Source organism: Gamsiella multidivaricata (assembly GCF_025024155.1).
Source record: "Gamsiella multidivaricata strain RSA 2152 chromosome Unknown BC939scaffold_1, whole genome shotgun sequence".
Lineage (NCBI taxonomy): Eukaryota > Fungi > Mortierellomycota > Mortierellomycetes > Mortierellales > Mortierellaceae > Gamsiella > Gamsiella multidivaricata.
The window spans coordinates 811,388-833,158 of record NW_026251709.1 but is presented as its reverse complement, the minus strand read 5'-3'; the positions used below and the strand labels follow the sequence as shown (position 1 = coordinate 833,158).

The following is a 21,771-nucleotide window of genomic DNA, read 5'->3' as shown; positions in this document are numbered from 1 at the left end:
AATACAAGCCACATTCTGACCTTTTCTTCGTTCAACCTCTCTCTCCCTCTCGGCATTGACTTCAACAGCACCGAGCCGCTGATCCTCCTGATCAAGTCAAGTCGCACACACTTAAGCACAAACAACTCGTTGGAATCATATTCGTATTTGCCAGAGATGTCGACCATCAAGAAGAAGGGTACGAACATCCCCCATGTCTTGCATAGTTTGACCAACTTGAGGCAAACCAAGGCTCGGGCAAAGCTCTCACGCTTGCTCTTATTCTCTCTCTCTCCTTCTCCTCGATAGGCCCTTCGCAGGTACAGCAATCACCGCAGTAGCATCGACATGTCTCACAACTAGCAGGAATTGCACATGCACTAACGGTGGCGATTCTCATTACCACTCTTCGCAGGCCGAGATCATGATCAAGGTCTGCAGCGAGATCGTGGCCGAACTGATTCAGGCGCATGAGGCTGGCAAGGACATCAACTTGAACGGACTGAAGCAGCGCTACTCACGCAAGCACAAGGCACAGAACCAGCCCAAGCTAGTGGATATCATCGCTGCCATTCCCGAGCAATACAAGGCAGTTTTGCTACCCAATTTAAAGGCCAAGCCCGTTCGTACTGCCTCCGGAGTAAGTTGCTTTCTAGGCATATCTACTCCTGTCATATGCTGCATCATAAAATGAAAAGGACACTAGTACTCAACCCATTACTATAACTGCTTTGGTTTTTTTCCTAGATTGCTGTTGTCGCTGTGATGTGCAAGCCCCATCGATGCCCACATATTGCCATGACAGGAAACATTTGTGTGTAGGTGGATTGCTCGGTTCTCAACGACAAAAGAACAGAAGCAGAAGGAGGCATTACAACGTTGAAGTTCTTACCATGGACACACATCTCTCGATTAATAGGTACTGCCCTGGAGGTCCGGACTCCGATTTCGAATACTCCACACAGTCGTACACGGGATACGAGCCAACCAGCATGCGCGCTATCAGAGCTCGCTACAATCCATTTGAGCAGTCAAGAGGTCGACAGGATCAGCTCAAGTCGCTTGGACACAGCGTGGACAAGGTCGAATATATTGTCATGGGAGGGACATTTATGTCGCTGCCTGAGGATTACAGGGACTGGTTCATCAGCAATCTGCACGACTCTCTCTCGGGTCACTCCAGTAACGATGTTGATGAGGCCGTCAGGATGTCTGAAGTCAGTCCGAACAAGTGCATTGGAATCACTATTGAAACTCGTCCTGACTACTGTCTAAAGCCACATCTGAGGTAGAGCGACAAGGATATGCTGGAAGATCAACCACATTTTCATGATCATCCATGCCTTCAAACAAGCGCCTAACATCCATTTTCCTTTTCCTATGGACGCATAGTCAAATGTTGCGATATGGATGCACAAGATTGGAAATCGGAGTTCAGAGTGTATACGAAGATGTGGCCCGTGACACAAATCGAGGACACACTGTGAAGGCCGTTACAGAATCCTTCCAGCTGGCCAAGGACGCTGGATTCAAGGTGGTGGCACACATGATGCCCGATCTGCCTAACGTTGGTATGGAGCGCGATATGGATCAGTTCAAGGAGTACTTTGAGAACCCGGCTTTCCGGTCCGACGGATTGAAGCTCTACCCCACATTGGTCATTCGTGGAACTGGACTCTATGAGCTCTGGAGAACAGGACGTTACAAGAACTACACACCCAACGCCCTTGTTGACCTTGTGGCGAGGATTCTGGCTCTGGTTCCACCATGGACTCGTGTCTACAGAGTCCAGCGCGATATTCCCATGCCCTTGGTCACATCTGGAGTTGAGCATGGAAACTTGAGAGAGTTGGCACTGCAGAGGATGAAGGATCTGGGGACAGAGTGCAGGGATGTCCGAACGCGCGAGGTCGGAATTGTTGATATTCACAACAAGGTCAAGCCAGACCAGGTCGAACTGATCCGAAGGGATTACACAGCGAACGGGGGATGGGAGACCTTTTTGAGCTATGAGGATCCGGAACAGGATATTTTGATCGGGCTGTTAAGATTGCGCAAGTGCTCACCTTTGGCGTTCCGACCAGAGTTGACAAAGGCTGGTCCGACCTCCATTGTTCGTGAGCTGCATGTATACGGATCTGTGGTCCCTGTGCACTCGAGAGACCCTTCCAAGTTTCAGCACCAGGGATACGGTACGCTGCTGATGGAAGAGGCGGAGAGGATTGCGAGGGAGGAGCATGGAAGTGTCAAGCTGAGCGTTATCAGTGGTGTCGGTGTCAGGAATTACTATGCTAAGCTGGGCTACGTTCTCGATGGTGAGTTGGACCACTCCTTTGGGAAACAAATGCAGTGTGGGGGTGTACTATATAATGCTAACCATTCTCTTTTATTCTGTGTTTGTGCTGCAGGTCCTTATATGTCCAAGATGCTGGTGTAGATGTATCATAATAAACAAAAATATCATTAACAATGCTTCGCCCAAATTGCCGGCGATGAAGTGTTCGTTTTAGCAGTGTTTTATTGAGAATTTGAAACCTCTAAAAAATGTATCGATGTAATCACAGCTTAGCACCATACATCATGCTGGCAACCTAAACATGGTATCGTAATGAAATAGGAAGTGTTAATGACCATCCAGAACCCTGCAGCAACAGCTACTGCACCAGGATCTCTATCTCAAGAAACATATCGTTGCTTACCTTCATGCTCTGTCTCATTCCAAGATCCAACATGATCTCCTCAGAACCTCCAGGGATAGCGTAGGCACGGACCTCGCGGTAGATGCGCTCGACCTTCTCGCCCTGACCGCCACGAGTGTATGCCAGTCCTCCAAAGATCTGAGATGCCTCGCGAGCACAGTATTCGAGCGTCTGGGTTGCCTGGGCCTTGAGCAGGGCGATGGGGCCACCCAGCTTAATCATCTGCAAGTCCTCGGGCATGGTCATGGTCTGGTAGATGACGTTCTCAGTCCAAGCATGCGTGGCCTCGATCTGACGAGACATGTGCGCCAGCTTGTTGCGGAGGACAGGGTGGTTGACAAGCTTGACACCAAAGGTCTTGCGCTTGCTTCCGTACTTGATAGCCTCCTCCAAGCAGACACGGGCCAGACGGTTGGCTTGGACGACGATACCCATGCGCTCGTGGTTAAAGTTATCGACAATATACTTGAAGCCGCGGTTCTCCTTGCCGATAAGGTTGGCCTTGGGGACAAGGACGTCCTCAAAGTTGATGTATGCTGTACCGGAGGACCATACACCTGAACACTTCATCTGGCGGGTGCTGACACCCTTCATAGCACGCTCCACAACCAGCAGAGAGACTCCGCCCATGCCATCACCTCCTGTACGCACAGCGACTGTGAAGAAATCGGCAAATGTGCCGTTGGTGATCCACTTCTTCTCACCGTTGACGATGTATCCATCATTGGCCTCGTTTGCGACTGTCGTCAAGTTGGCGACATCCGATCCTGCTGAGGGCTCCGTGATCGCCAAGCAGATGGTCTTCCGACCGGACAAGCACTCGGGCACAATGCGTCTCTTCAGCTCCTCTGAGCCGTGGTTGATAATTGGAGGAAGACCAATACCCAATCCACCACAGAGACCCCAGAGGACACCACCAGACCCGCAGCGCGCAAGTTCGTCTCCGATAATAAATGAGTGGAAAGCATCAAATTCTGCAGGGTTGACGATCGCACTTGCACCGCCCTTGAAGAGCACAGTCTGCTCGACCTCGAAGTAGTCGACTGGCAGCTTGCCGTTACCGGCAATCGCGGGGAGGATACCCATGTCGGCGCATTTCTTGAAGAGCGACATGGGCACTTGCTTGGCTTCATCCCACTCGTGCACGAAGGGCATGATCTCCCTGTCGACAAAGGCTCGGATGACACGACGAAGGCGGCGGTGGGACTCGTTGTAGTACGGGCTTCCCCATTGCTGGTACCTGCAGATGAAAAAAATGATAGGCGAGTTTTAATGACGCGTAATATAGATAAAGGAATCTTGCATGCGCTTCTTGTGAGCAGTAGGGCTTACCAGGATGGATCACCAAAGGGAATCATGTCACCAAACTGCATCTCATCATCATCATCCGCAGCTGGCTCGGCAGCAGGAGCAGCACCACCTTGCTTGGGTGCCTGACCAATGGCTCCGATGCAGAGCGCGCCGTATTTCTCAAGGACACCTAATAGCATAATCTCATCGCCAGTAAACATCATAGTTTTTCATTCTAGGGATGATGATGATGACACCGTTGCTTGCAATGTGCAATTCGCGACTGAGGCGCTTTACCTGCGTTGTGGAAGGCATCGAACTGCTTCGTGGCATCCGTGCCTGCGTTCTTGAGGATGATTTTCTATCGGTCGCAACAACCACGCATGAGAGAAGACGAGTCGGGCCAGCATCAGTTTACCATTCACTTGATCACCTGCATTCGTCTTTTCTCATCAAATCTCCATGCTCATTCCTCTCGAAGTATTGTTCATCCACATCTCCACAAAAAAAAACTTTGTTCTCAACTCCGCCGAATCATAAAAAGAAAAAAAAAATCCAGTGAAGGGTAATTGAAGGTTTACCTTTCCACCAGGATGGTCGTTCAAGAACGACGAGACGTCGTACACCTTGTCGTGAATAATGACCCAGCAGTCATTCTAGCGTAGAAAACGAACGTGACAGAGGATCGTAGGAAAGTCGCGTTATTAAGAAGCAGCTTGCAAATCGTGTGCACAATGAACATGAAAGCAAGGCAAGGCATATAAGGACATTTCGCGTGTAAAAAGAAGGAACGTGGATGTAATGTATGAACGTACCTCAGAGTTATGGGTCGCAACTTGGGAGACGGAGTAGTATCCAGTGGTCATGATGGGCGTGGGGTCTCGTCTGTATTCGAAGAGAGTTTCGAGACGAGATTTGAACTGGAAGCGGAGGGGGAAGCTTAGGTCCGAGATGGCGAAGTATGCACGGAAAGAAGGATGGCGGGGGGGATAGAAAGATGTCAAGGCGAGAAGAAGAAGAAAAGGGAGAAAAAGAAGAAAAAGGGATGAAGAAAAGTGTGGAGAAAGAGAATAAATATGGCGATGAGTGACTCCTCCGATGCTTCCGTGTCTCGGGGATGAGCTCCGGGGCGCACATGTCTTCCCTTCGATCGATGGTCTGCATATGTGTTGGAACTGTAGAACAATGACCACGGCTGGCCATAATCATATGAGAGCAGATGGTCGCCATCTTGTGCTGCAGGGAGCAGCATCCGCATCCCGCTTCTTTCTCAACATTGCCTCTTCCAGCCCTTGGACCATTGTGCGACAACAGGCAATTGCTTCTCAAAGTGTCATCTCTACCCCTCATCACATCGTCAAGCTATAGGGTTTAATCTCCACACTCCTGCCCTTACTCTTGCCTATGCCCTCCGTGTGAACGCCCATGAACAGCCGGACCATGTTATGGACTCGGACTCTCATCCCCAGCTGAACAGCCCAAGCCGAGAAGCGCCCGTCATGGTACCCGCGTATACATCCCATCCCTCAGTTTCGGCCTCGTTGTTTCACTTTTCGGCTGAGAGGATTATTGGCGAGTGTGGTGTAACGTTCGGACACCCAGGCCAAGATATATATGTGTGTCCGTGTCAAGGTTGCATGAATGGAGTCTCTTGTCCGTATTGCAGATTGATAATAAAATTCAGTGGATCTCTTGTTTGTAGAGCACCGTTACCCTCTGTCGTCGAACTAATAATATGCGTATGTGTCTGTGTGTGTGCATAGAAATATCTGTTGAGAAGAAGGTGTTAAGCGCAGTACGGAGTCAGCTTGTGAGCCCTTTGTGGAGACAAAACTATCGTCTGGCGCGTCCTAGGCAACACGCGCATCCCCTCCCCTCTGCTTGTGGGAACGTGGACCATGTGTCCTCTTAGCACAGCACTGGAGATCATCAGTCATATCTCGGGTACATCGGATCCACTAGGAGCCAGGCAGAAATATGCGGGTACAGTGCCTTTGCAGATAGATTCCCTGATGATTCTAAGCATCGCCATTCATTGTGAGGCCGCAGCGCCCAAGCGCAAACGTGGGTGTTGCCTGAGGGAAGGAGTAGCCATTCATAAGATCTTTTGGGACTATCGTATGGGGATCTGATAAGATTGACGGCAAAGTCTTTCCCTGGTGGGATGCACTTTGGCAAGATAAAATCAACTCCCTCTCTTTATTCCACGTGGACAGATGCGAGCGCTCTCTCTCTCTAAATGCACATCAATGCATATCTGCACAAAGCTCTGGATTGTTATCCAAATGGGGAAATTTTGCCGTCGTCTCCTTTTGAGTTCACGAATGACGTCTTGGTGCTTTTCCTTCGGAAAAATCATTCCCTTGAATCCACACTGACCACTGACAAATCAATTGAAAATGGAGCCATGGGGGAGAGCAAAATGGGCTAATGGGTATGAGCATAACGGAAAGAAGGCGGGAGTAAACAAAAAAAAGGGATACAAGGCGAGTGAGCAAGCTAATCCTTTTGGGTAAACCCTTATGCGATAATAGCGACTATCTATAATGTTTATTAATACATATCAATGTTTGCGTGTCAATGGTCTGTGTCTTGTGTACAGTACTATGAGAATAAGCATCGGGTTCAAAAGGGGAAACAAACAGCATCAATGTTTATCTGCGGTGCAGATGTTTACAAATACCATCTCTGACACAGCTCAGTCCCAATGCCGCGGTAACTCTTTATCACTTATGGCCCGACCTATGCCTCATCTCACACCTGTTTCTGATAGTGTCTGTCGTCTCCTGTCTCCTGGGCCGAGCAGGCATGCAAGCAGGCGACGAATAAAATGGCGCGTGGGTGGGACAAAGGAAGGTATAGTTCATTGGGATCAAAAGGCGAGTAGATCACCTGGACTATGTACATGTACTTCGACTTTGAGCGATAAGAATAAGAAGGTTGCAAGAGAAAGAGCACTAAGCGTTGGCTGCAGGGAGCGCGATCGAGAGTCTTTGGGCGGTGGGGATAAATTTCTCGCCGAGGCGGGTGCGGGCCTGCCGTCTCGACTTAAATTGGTTTAATGACCCATATGAAACCTTAATGAAACCCAGACGGACAACTCTTTAGCTTGAAGGAACAGATATTTCAGATACAAGGAATACGAAACATGCAGCTGCGCTGTACTTCCAGAGAAGCGGATGTGGAATGAAGCATGGGTATTTTCTGTGCCGCAGCTTATGTTTCAACGTTTGTATCTATGGTTTTTGCATGCCTTTGCTGGAAATTGCTGATTAGTTCAGTAGTTTTAGATCGTCTTCTCCTGGGCAAGCGTCCAATGTGCTAAAAGCGTGGAAGCATTGGTTAGAAAACAGGAAGGAAAGAAAAGATGCAGGGGATCGTGTCCAAGATCGCTGGTATTTCGAACGAATTGTGCGTGGGGAAGACGACGCTCTTTTTATAAACTGCTTATAATTGCGTTCTGTGAGCAATAAAAACGCGGAAGATCAAAAAGTCCCTTCTTTTTCTTTTTCTTTTTCTTTTCCTTTTCCTTTTCCTTTTTTTATTTTACGGCAATAAAAGGGCGCCGGTTGATAGCTTTCAAACGCGTAGCCTCCGCATGTACAAGGGATTCGCAACACTAACGGGAAACAGAAGCCTTTTTAATAACGTGCTGTCGCGGTATCCTGTGCGGTTCATAAGTAACCCCCTTTCTTTTATCTGCTACACATTGCTGCGTGTGTACTGCTGATAGGCCAATGAAAAAAAAAAAAAAAAAAAAAAATAGGCGCCTGGAGCAAGAGTGTGTTCTGCTAGACGGGTTAAGAAAAAGCCGACAGGTTGATCTACATCGTGGCTGTTCATTGCTATTTCTTTATTTTTAACGTCCGACCTGGCTGTGGGCAGGGTGTAAACTGTTGACGAGCGTAAAAAGCTCCCTTGTCGGCGATCCAAGGAGTCCCTGATCGGAGCAATGAGAACGATCTCCATAATCTCCATGGGCAAATGCACCGGGATGGAATAACGTGCCCCTGCTCTAAACATATCAGTATAAAAACAGTATCTGGAAAGGCGCATAGAGTTCACCTGCAATACTCCAGGTTGCATTGGTGCTGCATGTTGGCCTATTTTTGCCATGCTCTCAATGTACGGGATGGACACCTTGCGCCATCCTCCATAACCTTGAACACATGAATAGAGTGGAGTTCGATTGGACCATGGGGAAAGCACATTAGTATATAATGTTCTGTATGAGATAGGAGAGTGCTTACCGTGGCGAACAGCGTGTGTGGGGAATGCGGTTGGAGAAGGGAAAATAGAAGCCGGCCCTTCGCGTTGAGCAGAGTGGGGCAAGTCTATGTTGGAGCTACTGCTTCTTATGCCTAGCATGGCGACCCTTGCGATATCTTGCTGGATGTTTTAGTTGGTTTCCAATCTAGAAAGCTGTGCTGAGGCTCTGGATGTAAATTATTGTGGACGGAGACAATGCTGTAGCGAGCAGGAGAGATGATCCAACAGCTATGGCGGCATTTCAAATGCAAAATGCGCTCAAACGCTGCCTGACCGCCCGAGGGTGGAGTAGGGATCTGGGCACAAACAAGCGTGCGAAATTTATGCGCAGATAGCACAGGGGCATCAGTGCAGTAGAACAGGTGTTTGAGGCGAGTCGAAGAGGACTTTTTGATAGACAGCCTCTGGACAGGGAAGGACCGAGGGGGAACAGAGGGGTAGAGAACGTGTCAGAATAGCGACAAGGATGGCTGATCTCCTACCGAGGAAAGGAACCTTAAAAGAAAAAAGAATAAAAAAAAGGAAGAATAAAAAGAGTAGCTCGGGTCAAATTTAGCCACAGGGGACAGGGGACAGGGGCAGGAGACTATTGGATAGCAAGATAAGATGCTGGGATATGTCTTAGACGATCTTTCATTTCAAATATTTAAGATTCAGACAACCCTTGTCCTCCCTCCCGGGAATACAAGGACCCGGCGACATATCGGACTGAATAGGGAATGAATAAGGAAATTAAATTTCTATTTTTTATTATAAGGGTGGTCTATCTGAATGTCCGACCACTGCTGATTTGGTGTCGCCCCAGAGAGAAAAGAAAAGGTGCGCCGCAATTGCCGAGGGAAGGACAATGAGAAAAGGATATAAAGCACCATCGGTTTCCGCTCCATCGCCCTCTTTTTTCTCATTCTCCAGCATCTTCTTCTTCTTCAATACCTTTTTATCTTTTCTTTTCTTTGTTGTTTATTTTCACTGTATTCTACTCTTTAATACATTCCTCTCCCTCGCTTCATAATCCACTGCATTGACACCAAACCACTACTCTCCACTCTCACTCTTTCTCTCCACTCTCCCTCCTTCACAAAGGCTCTCTCATACCTCACACTCAACAACAGCACAGCACATTATCATTGTTGATCTACACTCTGTACCACCCAGTTCGGCTGACCTAAGCACACCTCCACGACATCATGTCCAACCCAAGCGAAACCACCTTGGGAGCACCTGAGCCCAAGGGACCTACGGGTATCTTGCGCAACGCCTCCCATCACCAACACCAACAAGAAACCGTCATCCCCCTCGGCAACGAAAAGGACGATGACGTCGACACCGATGATCACTCAGAGACCGGCACCTACGAAGACGCCATTAGCGGCCGCTGGGGCGAGGGCCCCTCCCGTGTGAACGTCATTGGTGCCGAGAAGGACTTCAAGAAGCTGGAGCGTCAGCTCACCAGGCGCTCCTCGATCTACCGCACTCAAACCGGCGAGAAGGCCTCTGGCGACAATGGCGACTTTGATTTGACCGATTATCTGCAGGACATCATTCCCCGCGCTGATGATGCTGGCATCAAGCGCCGCCACCTCGGAGTCGTCTGGGAGAACCTCGAGGTCTTGGGCGAGGGTGTTGGTGCCCAGTACATCAAGACGTTTGCTGACCCCTTCATCGGTCTCTCCAACCTCATCAACCCTTACTTCTGGGCCAAGAAGGCCTTCTCCAAGGGTCAATCTGCTCCCAAGACCATTACCAAGACCATCCTCCATCCCATGAACGGATACTGCAAGGACGGCGAGATGATCCTCGTTCTCGGTCGTCCAGGTGCTGGATGCTCCACTCTCCTTCGCGTCCTCGCCAACGACCGCAAGAACTACAAGAGTGTCTCGGGTGAAGTCACCTACGGACCCTTCAATGCCCACGAGATTGCTGAGCACCACCGCGGTGAAGTTTTGTACAACCAAGAAGGTAATATTAATTGTTTCTTTCTCTTAATGATATGTGGCAATCAATGCTGAAGAATTTGTATCTGACCTTTTCTTTTTTTTTTTTTTTCATTCACAGATGACTTCCATTATCCCACCTTGACTGTGCGCCAGACTTTGACGACTGCTTTAAAGACTAAGACCCCTGGCAAGCGTCTGCCTGAGCAGTCCCAAAAGAAGCAGTTCGTTAACGAGTTCTTGGATGTCCTCACTAAGATGTACGGTCTGACCAAGCAGGTCGAGACTGTCGTCGGTAACGCCTTTATCCGTGGTATCTCTGGAGGAGAGCGCAAGCGCCTTTCGATTGCCGAGCAGATGGCCACCCGCTCCTCCATCAACATGTGGGACGGTTCCACTCGAGGTCTTGATGCTTCCTCGGCTCTTGACTATGTCAAGTCCCTTCGTGTCATGACCAACCTGATGAAAAAGGCCACCATGGTCTCCATCTACCAGGCTGTAAGTACCTCCTTCGTGATTTCTTTGTCATACATCATCGTCATCATTCATGGCGCTCTTTTCTAACGTACTATATCTCTATGGAATCGTACTAGTCCGAGAACATCTACGATCTCTTTGACAAGACTCTTCTTCTTTACGAGGGTCGCTGCATTTACTTTGGTCCCGCCAACGAGGCTCGTCAGTACTTCATCGACCTCGGTTTCGAGTGCCCCGCTCGTCAGACCACCGCCGATTTCTTGACCGCTGTCACCGATCCTCACGAGCGCAAGGCTCGCAGCGGTTTCGAGGGTCGTGTTCCCCACACTCCCAAACAGTTCGAGGACGTCTTCAAGGCCTCGGCTTTTTACACATCGGTCGAGAGTCACCGTATTACTTACCAGGACTCTGTCAAGGAGGACATCCCCATCGAGCAATTCAAGGAGGCTGCCAAGCAGGTCAAGCAGAAGCACGTCTCTGTGAAGAACCCCTACACTATTTCTTTTGCTGGCCAGGTCAAGACCCTGACCGTGCGCCAGGTCCAGCTCACTCGTGGAGACATGAGCTCGGTCATTTCCCGTTATGCCTCTAATGTAAGTCTTCTCCACTATCACTATCACATCATATTATCGACAATGGCTTCACAACATCTTCGACGGCTGTTAACATTTTTATTATCTTTTCTGCAACACAGGTTATCAAAGCTATCATTGTCGGATCCGTGTTCTTTAAGCTGAAGACAGACGCAAGTGGAACCTTTACTCGCGGAGGTGTTCTCTTCTTTTCTCTGCTCTTCAACGCCCTGATCTCTCAAGCTGAGTTGCCTATGGCTATGCAAGGTCGCCCGATCTTGTACAAGCACAAGAACTTTGCCATGTACCGTCCCTCTGCCTTCGCCATTGCCCAGATCTGTGTCGATATTCCTCTCATTATCGTCCAGATTATCCTCTTTGCTGTCGTACTCTACTTCATGTCCGGCTTGCAGCTCGAGGCAGGCAAATGGTTCTTCTTCTGCTTCATCCTGTTCTTAACAGCCATGTGCATGACGGCCTTCTTCCGCATGTGGGCTGCCGTTTCTGCTACCTTCGACGCGGCTTCTCGCAACTCTGGTCTGATTCTCTTGGCCTTGATCTTGTATTCTGGCTACATGATTCCGTATCAGTCCATGCACCCTTGGTTCATCTGGATCTTCTGGATCAATCCTCTGGCCTATGCTTTCAAGGCTCTGATCTCAAATGAAATGCGTGGACTCAAGTTTGACTGCGCTGGTCCTACCATGGTTCCTCACGGCCCCACTTACACCGATGTCCAGTACCAGGTCTGCTCTCTCGCCGGTTCCAAGCCTGGTTTGACCGAGGTCGACGGTTCTGATTATCTTTATGCTGCCTACCGCTACAAGACATCGGATATGTGGTATGATGTCCTTGCCGTCTTCCTGTTTTGGTTGCTCTTTGTCTCTATTACCTGCCTTGCTCTGGAGAAGATTGAGTTCGGTAAGGGAGGTTTCTCCACCAACATCTTCAAGAAGGGTTCTGTAATCGTCGAGAACAAGCCCGAGGATGAGGAGTCTCGCCCCGCTGCTTCCGTTTCGACTGTTGCTGCTTCGAACCCTGCTGCTGCCAAGGACAACTCTGGTATCGAACTCGAGATGGCCAAGGGATCCGTCTTTGCCTGGGAGAACCTCGACTATGTTGTTCCCTATAAGTCTGATCCCTCGGGCAAGAAGCAGTTGCTGACTGGTATCGCTGGTCTCGTCAAGCCCGGAACGATGACCGCTCTTATGGGATCCTCCGGTGCTGGAAAGACCACTCTTCTGGATGTTCTCGCCCAGCGCAAGAACACTGGTACGGTCACGGGCCAGATCGAGGTCGATGGCGAGCCCCTTCGCCGTGATTTCCAGCGTACGACCGGATACTGCGAGCAGCTTGATGTCCACGTCCCCGAGTGCACTGTCAGAGAGGCCCTTCGCTTCTCTGCCCACCTGCGTCAGCCTGCCGATGTCCCTGAGGAGGAGAAGAACGCCTATGTCGAGGAGATCATCCACATTCTCGAGATGGAGAACATTGCTGATGCCTTGGTCGGTACCACTGAATCTGGCCTCGGTATCTCTGTCGAGGAGCGCAAGCGTCTCACCATCGGTGTTGAACTGGTCGCCAAGCCCAAGCTACTCTTCTTGGACGAGCCTACCTCCGGTTTGGATGCCCAGGCCTCGTACAACATCATGCGTTTCATGCGCAAGTTGACCGATCAGGGTCAGGCTATTCTCTGCACTATCCATCAGCCTTCGTCGCAGTTGTTCGCCTTCTTTGACGATTTGCTCCTCTTGGCCAAGGGCGGAAAGACTGTCTTCTTTGGTGAGCTCGGACACGATTCCCAGGACTTGATCAACTACTTTGAGAAGAACGGCGCTCCCAAGTGCGCCTCTGATGCCAACCCCGCTGAATACATTCTCGACGTCGTCAATGCCCGCCACTCTGACCTCAACTGGCCTGAGATCTGGGCTGCTTCGCCTGAAAAGAGCAACTTGCTTGCCAACATCAAGACCACTCGCAAGTCTAGCGCTGTCGTCACCTCAAACGAGGGTCTCGAGTACGCCACCCCCACTAGGATGCAGCTTAAGTATGTCTTCCAGCGCATGTCCAGGACCTACTGGCGTCTGCCCCAGTACAACTTTGGTCGTGTCTTCATGATGATCATCTTTGCGCTCCTGAACGGTTTCTCTTTCTACAAGCTTGGTGCTACCAAGGTCGATCTTCAATCCCGTGTCTTCGTCATTTTCCAGATCATGGTCATGGCTGCCCTTCTCGTCAACATGGTCCAGCCTCGATTCCACATGGAGCGTCAGTGGTTCTACCGCGAGTTTGCCGGTAAATATTACGGTTGGAAGCCCTTTGCCGTGTCAATCATGGTCATTGAGATTCCATACGTTATTCTCTCGGCCACGGTCTTCTTTGCCGTCTTCTACTGGACTGTTGGCTTTGTCTCGGACTCGGCCTTGACCTTCTTTACCTGGTTGATGATTGTTCTCTTCTGTTTGTTCGCCGTCACCCTTGGTCAGCTCATTGCTGCACTCACGCCTTCGACGACCGTCGCTGCCCTTCTGAACCCCTTCATCTTCTCGTCGCTCAACCTGTTCTGCGGTGTCATGATTGCCAAGGACCAGATGCCCAAGTTCTGGTCCTCGTGGATGTACTGGCTCGATCCTTACCACTACGTCATCGAGGGCCTTGTCTCGGCTCAGCTTCACGACGTCCCAGTTCACTGCGCCAGCGACGAGTTCTCGATCTTTAATGTGCCTGCTGGACAGACCTGTGCTTCTTATGCTGCAGCCTTTATGGAGAAGGCTGTCGGATACATCAACAACCCTAACGATACCTCGAACTGCCAGTACTGCCAGTATGAGTACGGTCAAGACTTCTACGGCGCCCTCAGCATGGACTTTAGCCACCGCTGGAGAAACGTTGGCATCCTGTGCGTCTACCTCGCCTTTAACATCATCATGCTCATGGTTGCGATCCGCTTTGTCCGTTGGGATCGTCGCTAAGGGGCTTTTGATATTATCTTTTAGAGATATAAACAACATAGACCTGCCTGTAAATTAAACTACCACACATACCATTGAAATATATTACAAAAAAAAAACTCTTGGATCCAGTTGATATGAAAATGTGAAATGAACTTTTATGTGTAGCAACTTCATCTTGATTCTTATTAGTTGGGAGCTCTGTGCTACCCACTTAGACTTGCTTCGCCTAATATGCCGGCTATGTACGCTTCTTGGTAATACTTCCACTCTTAGTGAATGCATACACATAGATGACTGCCTTCAGATATACACCTTTCGATACTCTGCTTGCTCACGTTGAATCTGCCGTGAAGTGCCTAATTGAATTAGCCTCTGTTGCTGGAAATGAAAACAGAAAGCGTATTTCGCCCAGACGCCTGCGTCTGGAGCGTATTTATTTACACATCCCTAGTTGCTATTGCTACCATTGCTTCTTTAACTCTTTTTTTTTTTTTTTTTCTTGTACATATGAAGATTGCTTTCTCTAGGTGAATGCTTCACGAGGTTAATTGGTCAAGACCCCACGACCCCATGCTCTCTAAGCCGAAATAGTGATAGGTTTGCGCGTATTAAACGCCTCAGATCCATCAGGCTGGCCCGCACCACCAAACTCTGGGATGAGCACACTACCGGCACCGTAGTTCGCAATCAAAGGCACTACACCAGACAGCTGTCCACCATTGGGTCCGCCCTGGATCTCAACATCTGCACAGTTCGAGTACAGCTCTCGGTTACCGACCGCATTGTTCCACAACCACATCAAGGTTGCCTTGCCATTAGGCGCGTTCGCAGGCAAGGGCACCGAAACCGAGTAATCTTGTCCACCGCTGATGCCCTGGAGACAGCTGCGGATCATGGTCTTGAGCACAACCCAGGTACGGCCACCGTCGTACGAGAGGGCCCATTGGCAGTGTCCGCCCATGTGGGGGGCGCCAACAGAATAAGAGGTTTGGATGCTCTGACCAGCAGTGAGGACGGTGCGGATGGCAGAAGGGATGGATTGCTTGCAGAGGGGAGCGTTCTGGGAGTCATGGGTCCCGATAGGAGAGTTCAGATCATAGTCGATGTACTGGCCATTCGAGGGTGGAGGGCAGCCGGCGCGGGGGCTTCCACGAGCACAAGGACGAAGGAGACCGACATGGGCCTGGGTGACAGAGGCAAGAGCCACGAGGGTGATGAGGCCTAGAACAAAGGAGGTGATGGAGCGGGTGAAGTGCATGGTTGAAGATTGAGTAGAAGGACTGAATGAAGACTTGAGTGAAAGAGTTGTTGCTGTGGTAAGTTGACAAGACTGAAGTGGAAGACAGGAAGAGATGAGGAGGAACTGTTTGTGGAGCGTGGTCGATGGTGTATTTATACGCTTTTTTCGTGAGGTTGGAGAAGGAACCACGAAACCGCGATGTATCCGTATTGTTTGGAGTTGCCTTCAGAGTCAAATAACAGCCTTATCGACGACAGGTACCTGCATCTTTCCCTCTGCAAGGGTCACCTTTAGAGGTTCATATGGCCATATGAAGGGCTTTTACTCCACAGGTGAGGTAAGAGGACTCTGGCAATTTTTCCTTATCCATAACAAATGGCAATAAGGCTTTCTTTGTTCGCTTGCGGACGCGCCACAGTCTGTGGAACCACGCACGCAATCGATCGGGCCTGCGATGCAGGCTGCTATCGTCGCTACCGGACATAAACCACCAGGGAATTGCAATACAGAAAAGATCTGGAGGTACATGATATTAAATGCTTCAGCCGTCAAAAAAAAAAAAGGAGCTTAATACGCGTTGCAGGGTCGTACAAAATCAATTTGCCGTAAAGTGATTTTCAGGTACATGCAGACCGTAAACCCCTGCCCTGTATCCTGTGCCTTTTTTTTTTCTCTTTGGTACCTGCGGCAAACGGACACGCGATAGGGGTCCTTTGCGGGATCATAAGCTGGTCGGGATAGATTCTCAACTCAAGCGCTTCACATTCTGCATAGACTAAAAAGCGGAGGTACCAATTTGACTTTCAAATTAGCAACCTCAACACACATCCTCCCTTTGGAATATTTTGCTCCATGAAATAATATTGTGGAATATCATGGCGGGCAAGACTTCGACCCTCCCTGAACTTGTGCGGTAGGATCTAGATCTAGTGTTACCATTTCCATATACTTTGCATGCTGGTTTTTTTTCTTCGTTTTCTCTCTGGCCCGCGTGTTTTTGGTATTCGTTGAAACTCATTATCTGTTTACAGATATTCTCATTCTCGTACTGGAGATTTCATCGTCCTCGTTCCTTCGTTCTCACCCTCCTTCGCTTCGATGCGAATAAACTTATCCAAACAATACAGTACCCGTCTGTCTTAAAGGATCAAACTAGAAAAAATTCCTCCGTAAGAAGCGCCGAAACTTAAAGCACGCTCTGTCTGTGTATCCGCCAGGCCATCGCCTCGGGCGCAGTATCCCATCCTCATTGTTCGTTTAATTTAATTGAATAGATGATCGATGATGACATGAGGCGCCTTCTCCATGAGCGCAGCGGTCAACCTGAGTGTTTCGGCAAATTCACTAATCCACGTACATATGAGTCCTATGTGCAGCGGCATTGGACGGTTGCTTTCCTCGGGAATGCAATCGACAAGAATTTGGAGTTGATCCTGCGCAAAATTGCTACAATTAAATTCCAGACACCTCAATACCGTGAATTCAAAAGCTTCAATCAATGTCTTCCAATCCTGGGACTGAAGTTGAATCCCTTTGAGCTCTAGGTCGCTCAAGAACCCCCATGGATAGGATACTGTGGGCAATGGCACAAGGTTGATCTGGTCCGATTCATCGATCAAAGTGCCCGAGATCTCTTGGATGGTCCTGGATGGCCGAGGAGACAACGACGCGGTGGGGGTCTGAGGAGGAGGAGAGACCATGGCGACAATTCATCGAGCGTGCTCTTGAGGGAGATATACATCATCCGGGTAGATAAGTCGTAAATGGTCCAATTTGGAAGTTCATGCCTGGTCGGACACATCTTGGCGACCATTGAGATCCACGACTCAGGCATCTTCCCACTCAAAATCAGGTAATTCAACCTCATGCAATGTCGAGCCAGCAACTTCTCCAACTTCTCTTGCTCGCTCTTCTTTTACAGCTCATTAGCAACGATCCTGAGATGTGTTAGGTTATGTAACCTCTCAATGATTCTACCCATGCACTCTAGTCCAACATTCGCCAGCAACCTCGAGGTCAACCGCAACGAAGTGATCGCGGAGTCCTGTTTATCCAAGACCATATCCAGAACTACTGCCATATTGTCGCCAAACGCACAGTGTATGCACAATGTATCCAAAGACCGTCCGTACTGAACCAACACTTCCGCAAATACCTCACTATCTTCCATCAAGGGTTTTATCGCCCAGTCTTCTTCCATCCCAGAGTACACAATGTTGGTGGATATGGCATCTGTTACCACTGTACTTGAAAATTCGATGGACATTGTAAAGAAATTCAGTGCAATTTTACCAGACTAGTCTGCCCACTTCAGGTTGACACGACGGATTACTGAGGATCCTCCTTCCGCAAGAATAGCCTTTCTCGTATCAGTGAATGCATCGAGGATGGCACACATGCGTTTAAGTGCGCATTCAGTTGTAATGGTAGAGAGCTTGGGGTTTCGGCGCATGATATCCATCAGTTGGACCTCATCATCCTCTGTCCTGATACCTCGAACGCTCAGTCCTGTCAGGTAACCCTCGCGAAATATACTGCGCTCATTTGACGAGATATCTTCAAGATAACCAGTTCTAAGCTCAGCAGTTCGAATCACGCCATAACAGAATTCAGCAGTGAGAATAGTAAAAAATCCCTTATACAGAACCAACTTCTTGAGGCTCAAACACTGGGATGCTTTACTCCTGAGGTCCTCAAATGTATTATGTATGTCGTCAGTCGTGATATCGAGTTCCAACAATGAAGGACAGCGTTTGAGGTTGCCGAACAGTACAGACCCTGGCAACTGTTTCCCTGGTGGTGCTGCAGCAGAAAAGATACTCAGTGTACGTAGTTGAGGTGCCGTCGTAAAAGAGGAGCTGTTGGTGTGTTGATAAAAGTTGTCATCTGCGTAGATCTTAATTTGTTGGATCTTTCCATTGGCCATGCACTGGAGAAGAGGGTCATATTGACGGCCACGATTGAAGATATCCACTAGCGACTTCCTGTTCCTTAGTCCCCGTATTATTAGGTCGACAACGTTGGTCTTGCGAATGGCAGCCTCAAACATCCGGAGGTCGTCCAGGCTAACATCCCAGTTCATAGTAACAGTCAGAGATCGTACCCCACGAGCCTTGATCAGCGCCTCGTAAAATTGCTGTGCGACGATATTGGTCTCAAGAGTGATGTCAACATAGTCTCTTTCAATGGCATAAGACCCTCGATTTGCCTCGACAATATCCTTGAATTGCTGTTTTGTAAACTCTCGGTAGCTGTCGCGGAAGTGGTCCGAGCACACCCATTTGATGTGACCTTTAGGCGTAACGACCTGGAATAGATTACCAAGATCGCGACCCTTGTCACTGGCGCGCAGAAACGACTCGAGCTGCCTCAGATCCGCTCCCTCCAACGCCTCGATCGCATTCAGGTCCATCGTTCCAGGTGATGTGTGAAGCCCTCCGCTGCGGTCCTGCAAATCCTCGATGTACTTGATCGCATTACCTACCAGGGTCTCGATGCCATACACCCCGACCTCAACGCTCCTCCTGATAGTCTCGACTCCCTCGGCTAAGTTTAAGCACGCCAAGGGCGGTACAGCACGACCGACGATAGTGCAGCCGTGCTTGAGCAGCTTCATGACCGTCAGAACATGGGATCCGTATCTCTCGAAGAAGTCGTTGGGCTGGTCGATATCATATCCCTCGTGCTTGGCCAGATGTATCTCGTGCGGGATCGTGGTATCCTCTATCATGGTGTGCTCACCGCACTCGCACAGGAAGAACAGCCGGAACTGCTTTGCGAATGGTTTGAAGAGCTTGTCTCTGCGCCGCTTTGATTTCGGTAGAACGATAAACAGTCGAGGTATTGGGTACTGGTGGAGCTCGTATGTCTGGATGCGAAGCGCCGCACTTGGCTTTGGAGAACGGCTTGACGATCGAGGGCCTGCTGCAGGACCTGCGGGTCCCAGAGACCGAAGCGTTCCTGCATTGCGCTCTTGATGCTTGCAGCCTGGATGGACTGGCCAGAGACATTGGCCTCGATGTATGAAGTGTAGAGCCGGAGGTATTCCTGAGTATTTTGCTGGGCTATGGCCGCCTGCTCGGCAGACTGGGCGATAATACTCCTTCTCGACGCCTTCTCGGTTGCTATGGTGAGGTCTGTGATTTGCTACGAGCCAGAAATGACTTTTGTTGCATTTTGAAATGTGGTGCGCGCGCGTTCTACCACCACCAGCGACGATCCAGACGATGAACTCGCGTCAGGGACAATGGCGGTGGTGCTACTGCAAGAAGTAGCCTTTAGCGAAGTGATGGCTTCTTGGTCGACATCTTTCATCTCAACATCGAGAACAACGCCTGGATGATAGAGGACTCTCTGGGGAACTAGACTAGTTTCCATAGCAGAAGTAGATGCATGTCAATTGAATGCTGTCCTTCTTTCGTTTCTCGGCAACTAATGGATATTTCACTCTTTGTTTCTGCACCTCTTACTCTTCATAGTCGTCGCCTATCATAAAGGGGACCAAACCGCTGCCGTTAGCGATGTAGTCCGCATTCTTGAATATTTTCTGGATATGCTTCCACAGAACAAAGCGATCTCCAGACTTGATATCCGGCAGGCTTGGGATGGCGACTATGTTGCTCGTCGACTGGGCTCGGAACTGCTGGTCATGGTTGAGTTTTGTCATGCCTCTCTTGCTCCTTGGATGAAAAAGTGGTGGGAGATACCGGGCGGGGAAAAGTCGTGAGAAGAAGATGGCGAGCGCAGAAAGAGGAAGGTGTGAAGAATAAATATACCTTCTGCCCTCGCCTCCCCATTTGCATCGCCTCTTTGTGCTGCTTCGCCAACATCTTGTCCCACCATCGTGCCAATGTTGATTGTCATTTCTGCGGAACCATAAGCCCTACATATTGACTAGGTATATATCTGCGGCGGGTAGACACACAACAGGGCCCTTTGCAGAATCACAAGCTGATCAGGATAGATTCTCAGCTCGAGCGAGCTTGGCATTTAGTGCAGATGAAAAGCGCAGGTACAATTTGACGTTCAAGTACCATTGCCAACTACACTCTAAACTTGGAGTCTGTGCTGTAAAACCTCGCCGAGTATTGGAATTTCATACGCACTGCATGCTTTTTTCTTCTCTGGCCCGTTTGTTTTGATGTCCGCTTGAAGTCCATTGCCAATTTACATCCTTGTACTAGAGACATCATCCTTGGATGCATTTCTTGAAACATACTATCGCTTCATATAACCTCGCTTCAAATCGTCTAGCACTGCGGTGTAGGGGCGCTAATAAAGCATTTTCTTTTAATACTAGCTTCTATTTGCAACTAGGTGCACTGCTCGCGGCCAACGCCCCGAGTCAAGTAAAGCGTGGTTTCTTTCATTCCACTCTGACCTGCAACTTCATCCTTCCCGCCTCCTCTAAAACTTGGCGTGCGTCTCTGTGCAAACATTTGGTGGCAAGGGTTAGTTTATACTCCTTCGTTTCCTTCATTCTGTGGTAGCGTGGTTCTGTTTGACCATCCTGACTCTTCTCGCTTTCATCTTCTGGAGAGAAAATTTGCTGTGTGTCTTGCACAAACATTTGGTCCAAAGAGGCTTCCTCCACTGGGATGTCTGGAGCAAAGACTGTATATGATGACTCGCGACACTCGCCTCGGAAAGAAAAGTCTCTTATGGGAGGGAGACGGCGGTCGTGGCAAGCCATCAGGACCTCCTATTCCCCGTTCTCATCTCCCAGTTGGCGCTCCTCCCTTGTCCCCACTCCTCTTCCACTCTCACCATAAAGAGCCACCCCGCAGAGCTATCTGCTCGTAATTGTGATATCTGCGCAGAGTCTGCTGTCTCTCTCTTTTTCTTTTCTATCTCTTCTTTTTTCTTTTGTGGTTGTTTGTGCCAACATCTTAGGAGCGTGTCACTGTCGACTCAGCCGACACATTTGACCTTTTTTTTGCACTCCGTATTGGTCGTCGTTCTCGCCCCGCTGCCTTTCCGCACATCCTTCACGTCTACTGCCGATCCTGTTTCATGCATCTCGTTCTGTTCTCGCGTCCTAAATGGACTCACCAATCCTTCTTTCCTGCACCGTAGTGGACAGTCCATTAAGTGATATATAGAAGGAAACTATATGACATTTTTTTCTCGTTTTTCTTTTGATGAATGACATTGCTTGTTTGCTCAGGTTCATTATTCGATGTTCTTTGATTGTTACTAGGCCTTGTTGCCTGAGATGAAGAGGACAGGCCTACAAATCGGTGACCATTAAACAACTATTGTTCCTTGAATAGGCGATCTGCAGCTTGAACAAGTTATACCGCAGGGGTTTGTCAAATAAAAAAAAAATAAAAAAATTTGCGGTATAATACAAGTCGA

General features: G+C 49.2%; 10 protein-coding genes across 10 annotated transcripts; 4 read left to right on the top strand and 6 right to left on the bottom strand.

Moving 5' to 3' along the window:
* Window positions 1–14: 14 nt before the first annotated feature.
* On the top strand, window positions 15–2,437 carry BC939DRAFT_434387 (elongator complex protein 3). Its single transcript, XM_051553370.1, has 6 exons — window positions 15–190; window positions 387–619; window positions 727–797; window positions 899–1,267; window positions 1,372–2,294; window positions 2,388–2,437. The coding sequence occupies exons 1-6, from the start codon at window positions 157–159 to the stop codon at window positions 2,414–2,416; spliced, it is 1,659 nt and encodes a 552-aa protein (XP_051417935.1). The 5' UTR covers window positions 15–156; the 3' UTR covers window positions 2,417–2,437.
* A 196-nt stretch (window positions 2,438–2,633) lies between these two features.
* On the bottom strand, window positions 2,634–4,834 carry BC939DRAFT_391129 (acyl-CoA dehydrogenase/oxidase; the record flags this gene model as incomplete). The annotated part of the gene is made up of 5 exons (XM_051551936.1): window positions 2,634–3,918; window positions 4,011–4,158; window positions 4,266–4,329; window positions 4,550–4,624; window positions 4,784–4,834. The coding sequence occupies 5 exons, from the start codon at window positions 4,832–4,834 to the stop codon at window positions 2,634–2,636; spliced, it is 1,623 nt and encodes a 540-aa protein (XP_051417934.1).
* A 1,307-nt stretch (window positions 4,835–6,141) lies between these two features.
* On the top strand, window positions 6,142–7,348 carry BC939DRAFT_434381 (uncharacterized protein). The gene is made up of 2 exons (XM_051553369.1): window positions 6,142–6,395; window positions 6,652–7,348. Exons 1-2 carry the CDS (start codon window positions 6,208–6,210, stop codon window positions 7,028–7,030), a joined length of 567 nt encoding a protein of 188 aa, XP_051417933.1. The 5' UTR covers window positions 6,142–6,207; the 3' UTR covers window positions 7,031–7,348.
* Window positions 7,349–7,464: 116 nt separating this feature from the next.
* Window positions 7,465–8,733, bottom strand: BC939DRAFT_6305 (uncharacterized protein). Its single transcript, XM_051561795.1, has one exon. The coding sequence runs from the start codon at window positions 8,334–8,336 to the stop codon at window positions 7,671–7,673; it is 666 nt and encodes a 221-aa protein (XP_051417932.1). The 5' UTR covers window positions 8,337–8,733; the 3' UTR covers window positions 7,465–7,670.
* A 691-nt stretch (window positions 8,734–9,424) lies between these two features.
* On the top strand, window positions 9,425–14,192 carry BC939DRAFT_391060 (ABC-2 type transporter-domain-containing protein; the record flags this gene model as incomplete). The annotated part of the gene is made up of 5 exons (XM_051551934.1): window positions 9,425–10,196; window positions 10,293–10,669; window positions 10,765–11,241; window positions 11,343–12,242; window positions 12,273–14,192. 5 exons carry the CDS (start codon window positions 9,425–9,427, stop codon window positions 14,190–14,192), a joined length of 4,446 nt encoding a protein of 1,481 aa, XP_051417931.1.
* A 661-nt stretch (window positions 14,193–14,853) lies between these two features.
* BC939DRAFT_380585 (uncharacterized protein) lies at window positions 14,854–15,357 on the bottom strand (the record flags this gene model as incomplete). Its single annotated transcript, XM_051551739.1, has 1 exon — window positions 14,854–15,357. A coding segment is annotated over one exon (504 nt), but the record flags the coding sequence as incomplete, so codon positions are not given.
* A 1,319-nt stretch (window positions 15,358–16,676) lies between these two features.
* On the bottom strand, window positions 16,677–17,114 carry BC939DRAFT_472367 (uncharacterized protein; the record flags this gene model as incomplete). The annotated part of the gene is made up of 1 exon (XM_051558274.1): window positions 16,677–17,114. One exon carries the CDS (start codon window positions 17,112–17,114, stop codon window positions 16,677–16,679), a length of 438 nt encoding a protein of 145 aa, XP_051417929.1.
* Window positions 17,115–17,329: 215 nt separating this feature from the next.
* BC939DRAFT_498184 (uncharacterized protein) lies at window positions 17,330–17,680 on the bottom strand (the record flags this gene model as incomplete). Its single annotated transcript, XM_051559782.1, has 1 exon — window positions 17,330–17,680. One exon carries the CDS (start codon window positions 17,678–17,680, stop codon window positions 17,330–17,332), a length of 351 nt encoding a protein of 116 aa, XP_051417928.1.
* A 30-nt stretch (window positions 17,681–17,710) lies between these two features.
* BC939DRAFT_472366 (uncharacterized protein) lies at window positions 17,711–20,080 on the bottom strand (the record flags this gene model as incomplete). The annotated part of the gene is made up of 4 exons (XM_051558273.1): window positions 17,711–19,114; window positions 19,156–19,560; window positions 19,618–19,780; window positions 19,884–20,080. The coding sequence occupies 4 exons, from the start codon at window positions 20,078–20,080 to the stop codon at window positions 17,711–17,713; spliced, it is 2,169 nt and encodes a 722-aa protein (XP_051417927.1).
* A 723-nt stretch (window positions 20,081–20,803) lies between these two features.
* BC939DRAFT_434372 (uncharacterized protein) lies at window positions 20,804–21,298 on the top strand. The gene has a single exon (XM_051553368.1). The coding sequence runs from the start codon at window positions 21,034–21,036 to the stop codon at window positions 21,214–21,216; it is 183 nt and encodes a 60-aa protein (XP_051417926.1). The 5' UTR covers window positions 20,804–21,033; the 3' UTR covers window positions 21,217–21,298.
* The last annotated feature ends 473 nt before the right edge of the window (window positions 21,299–21,771 follow it).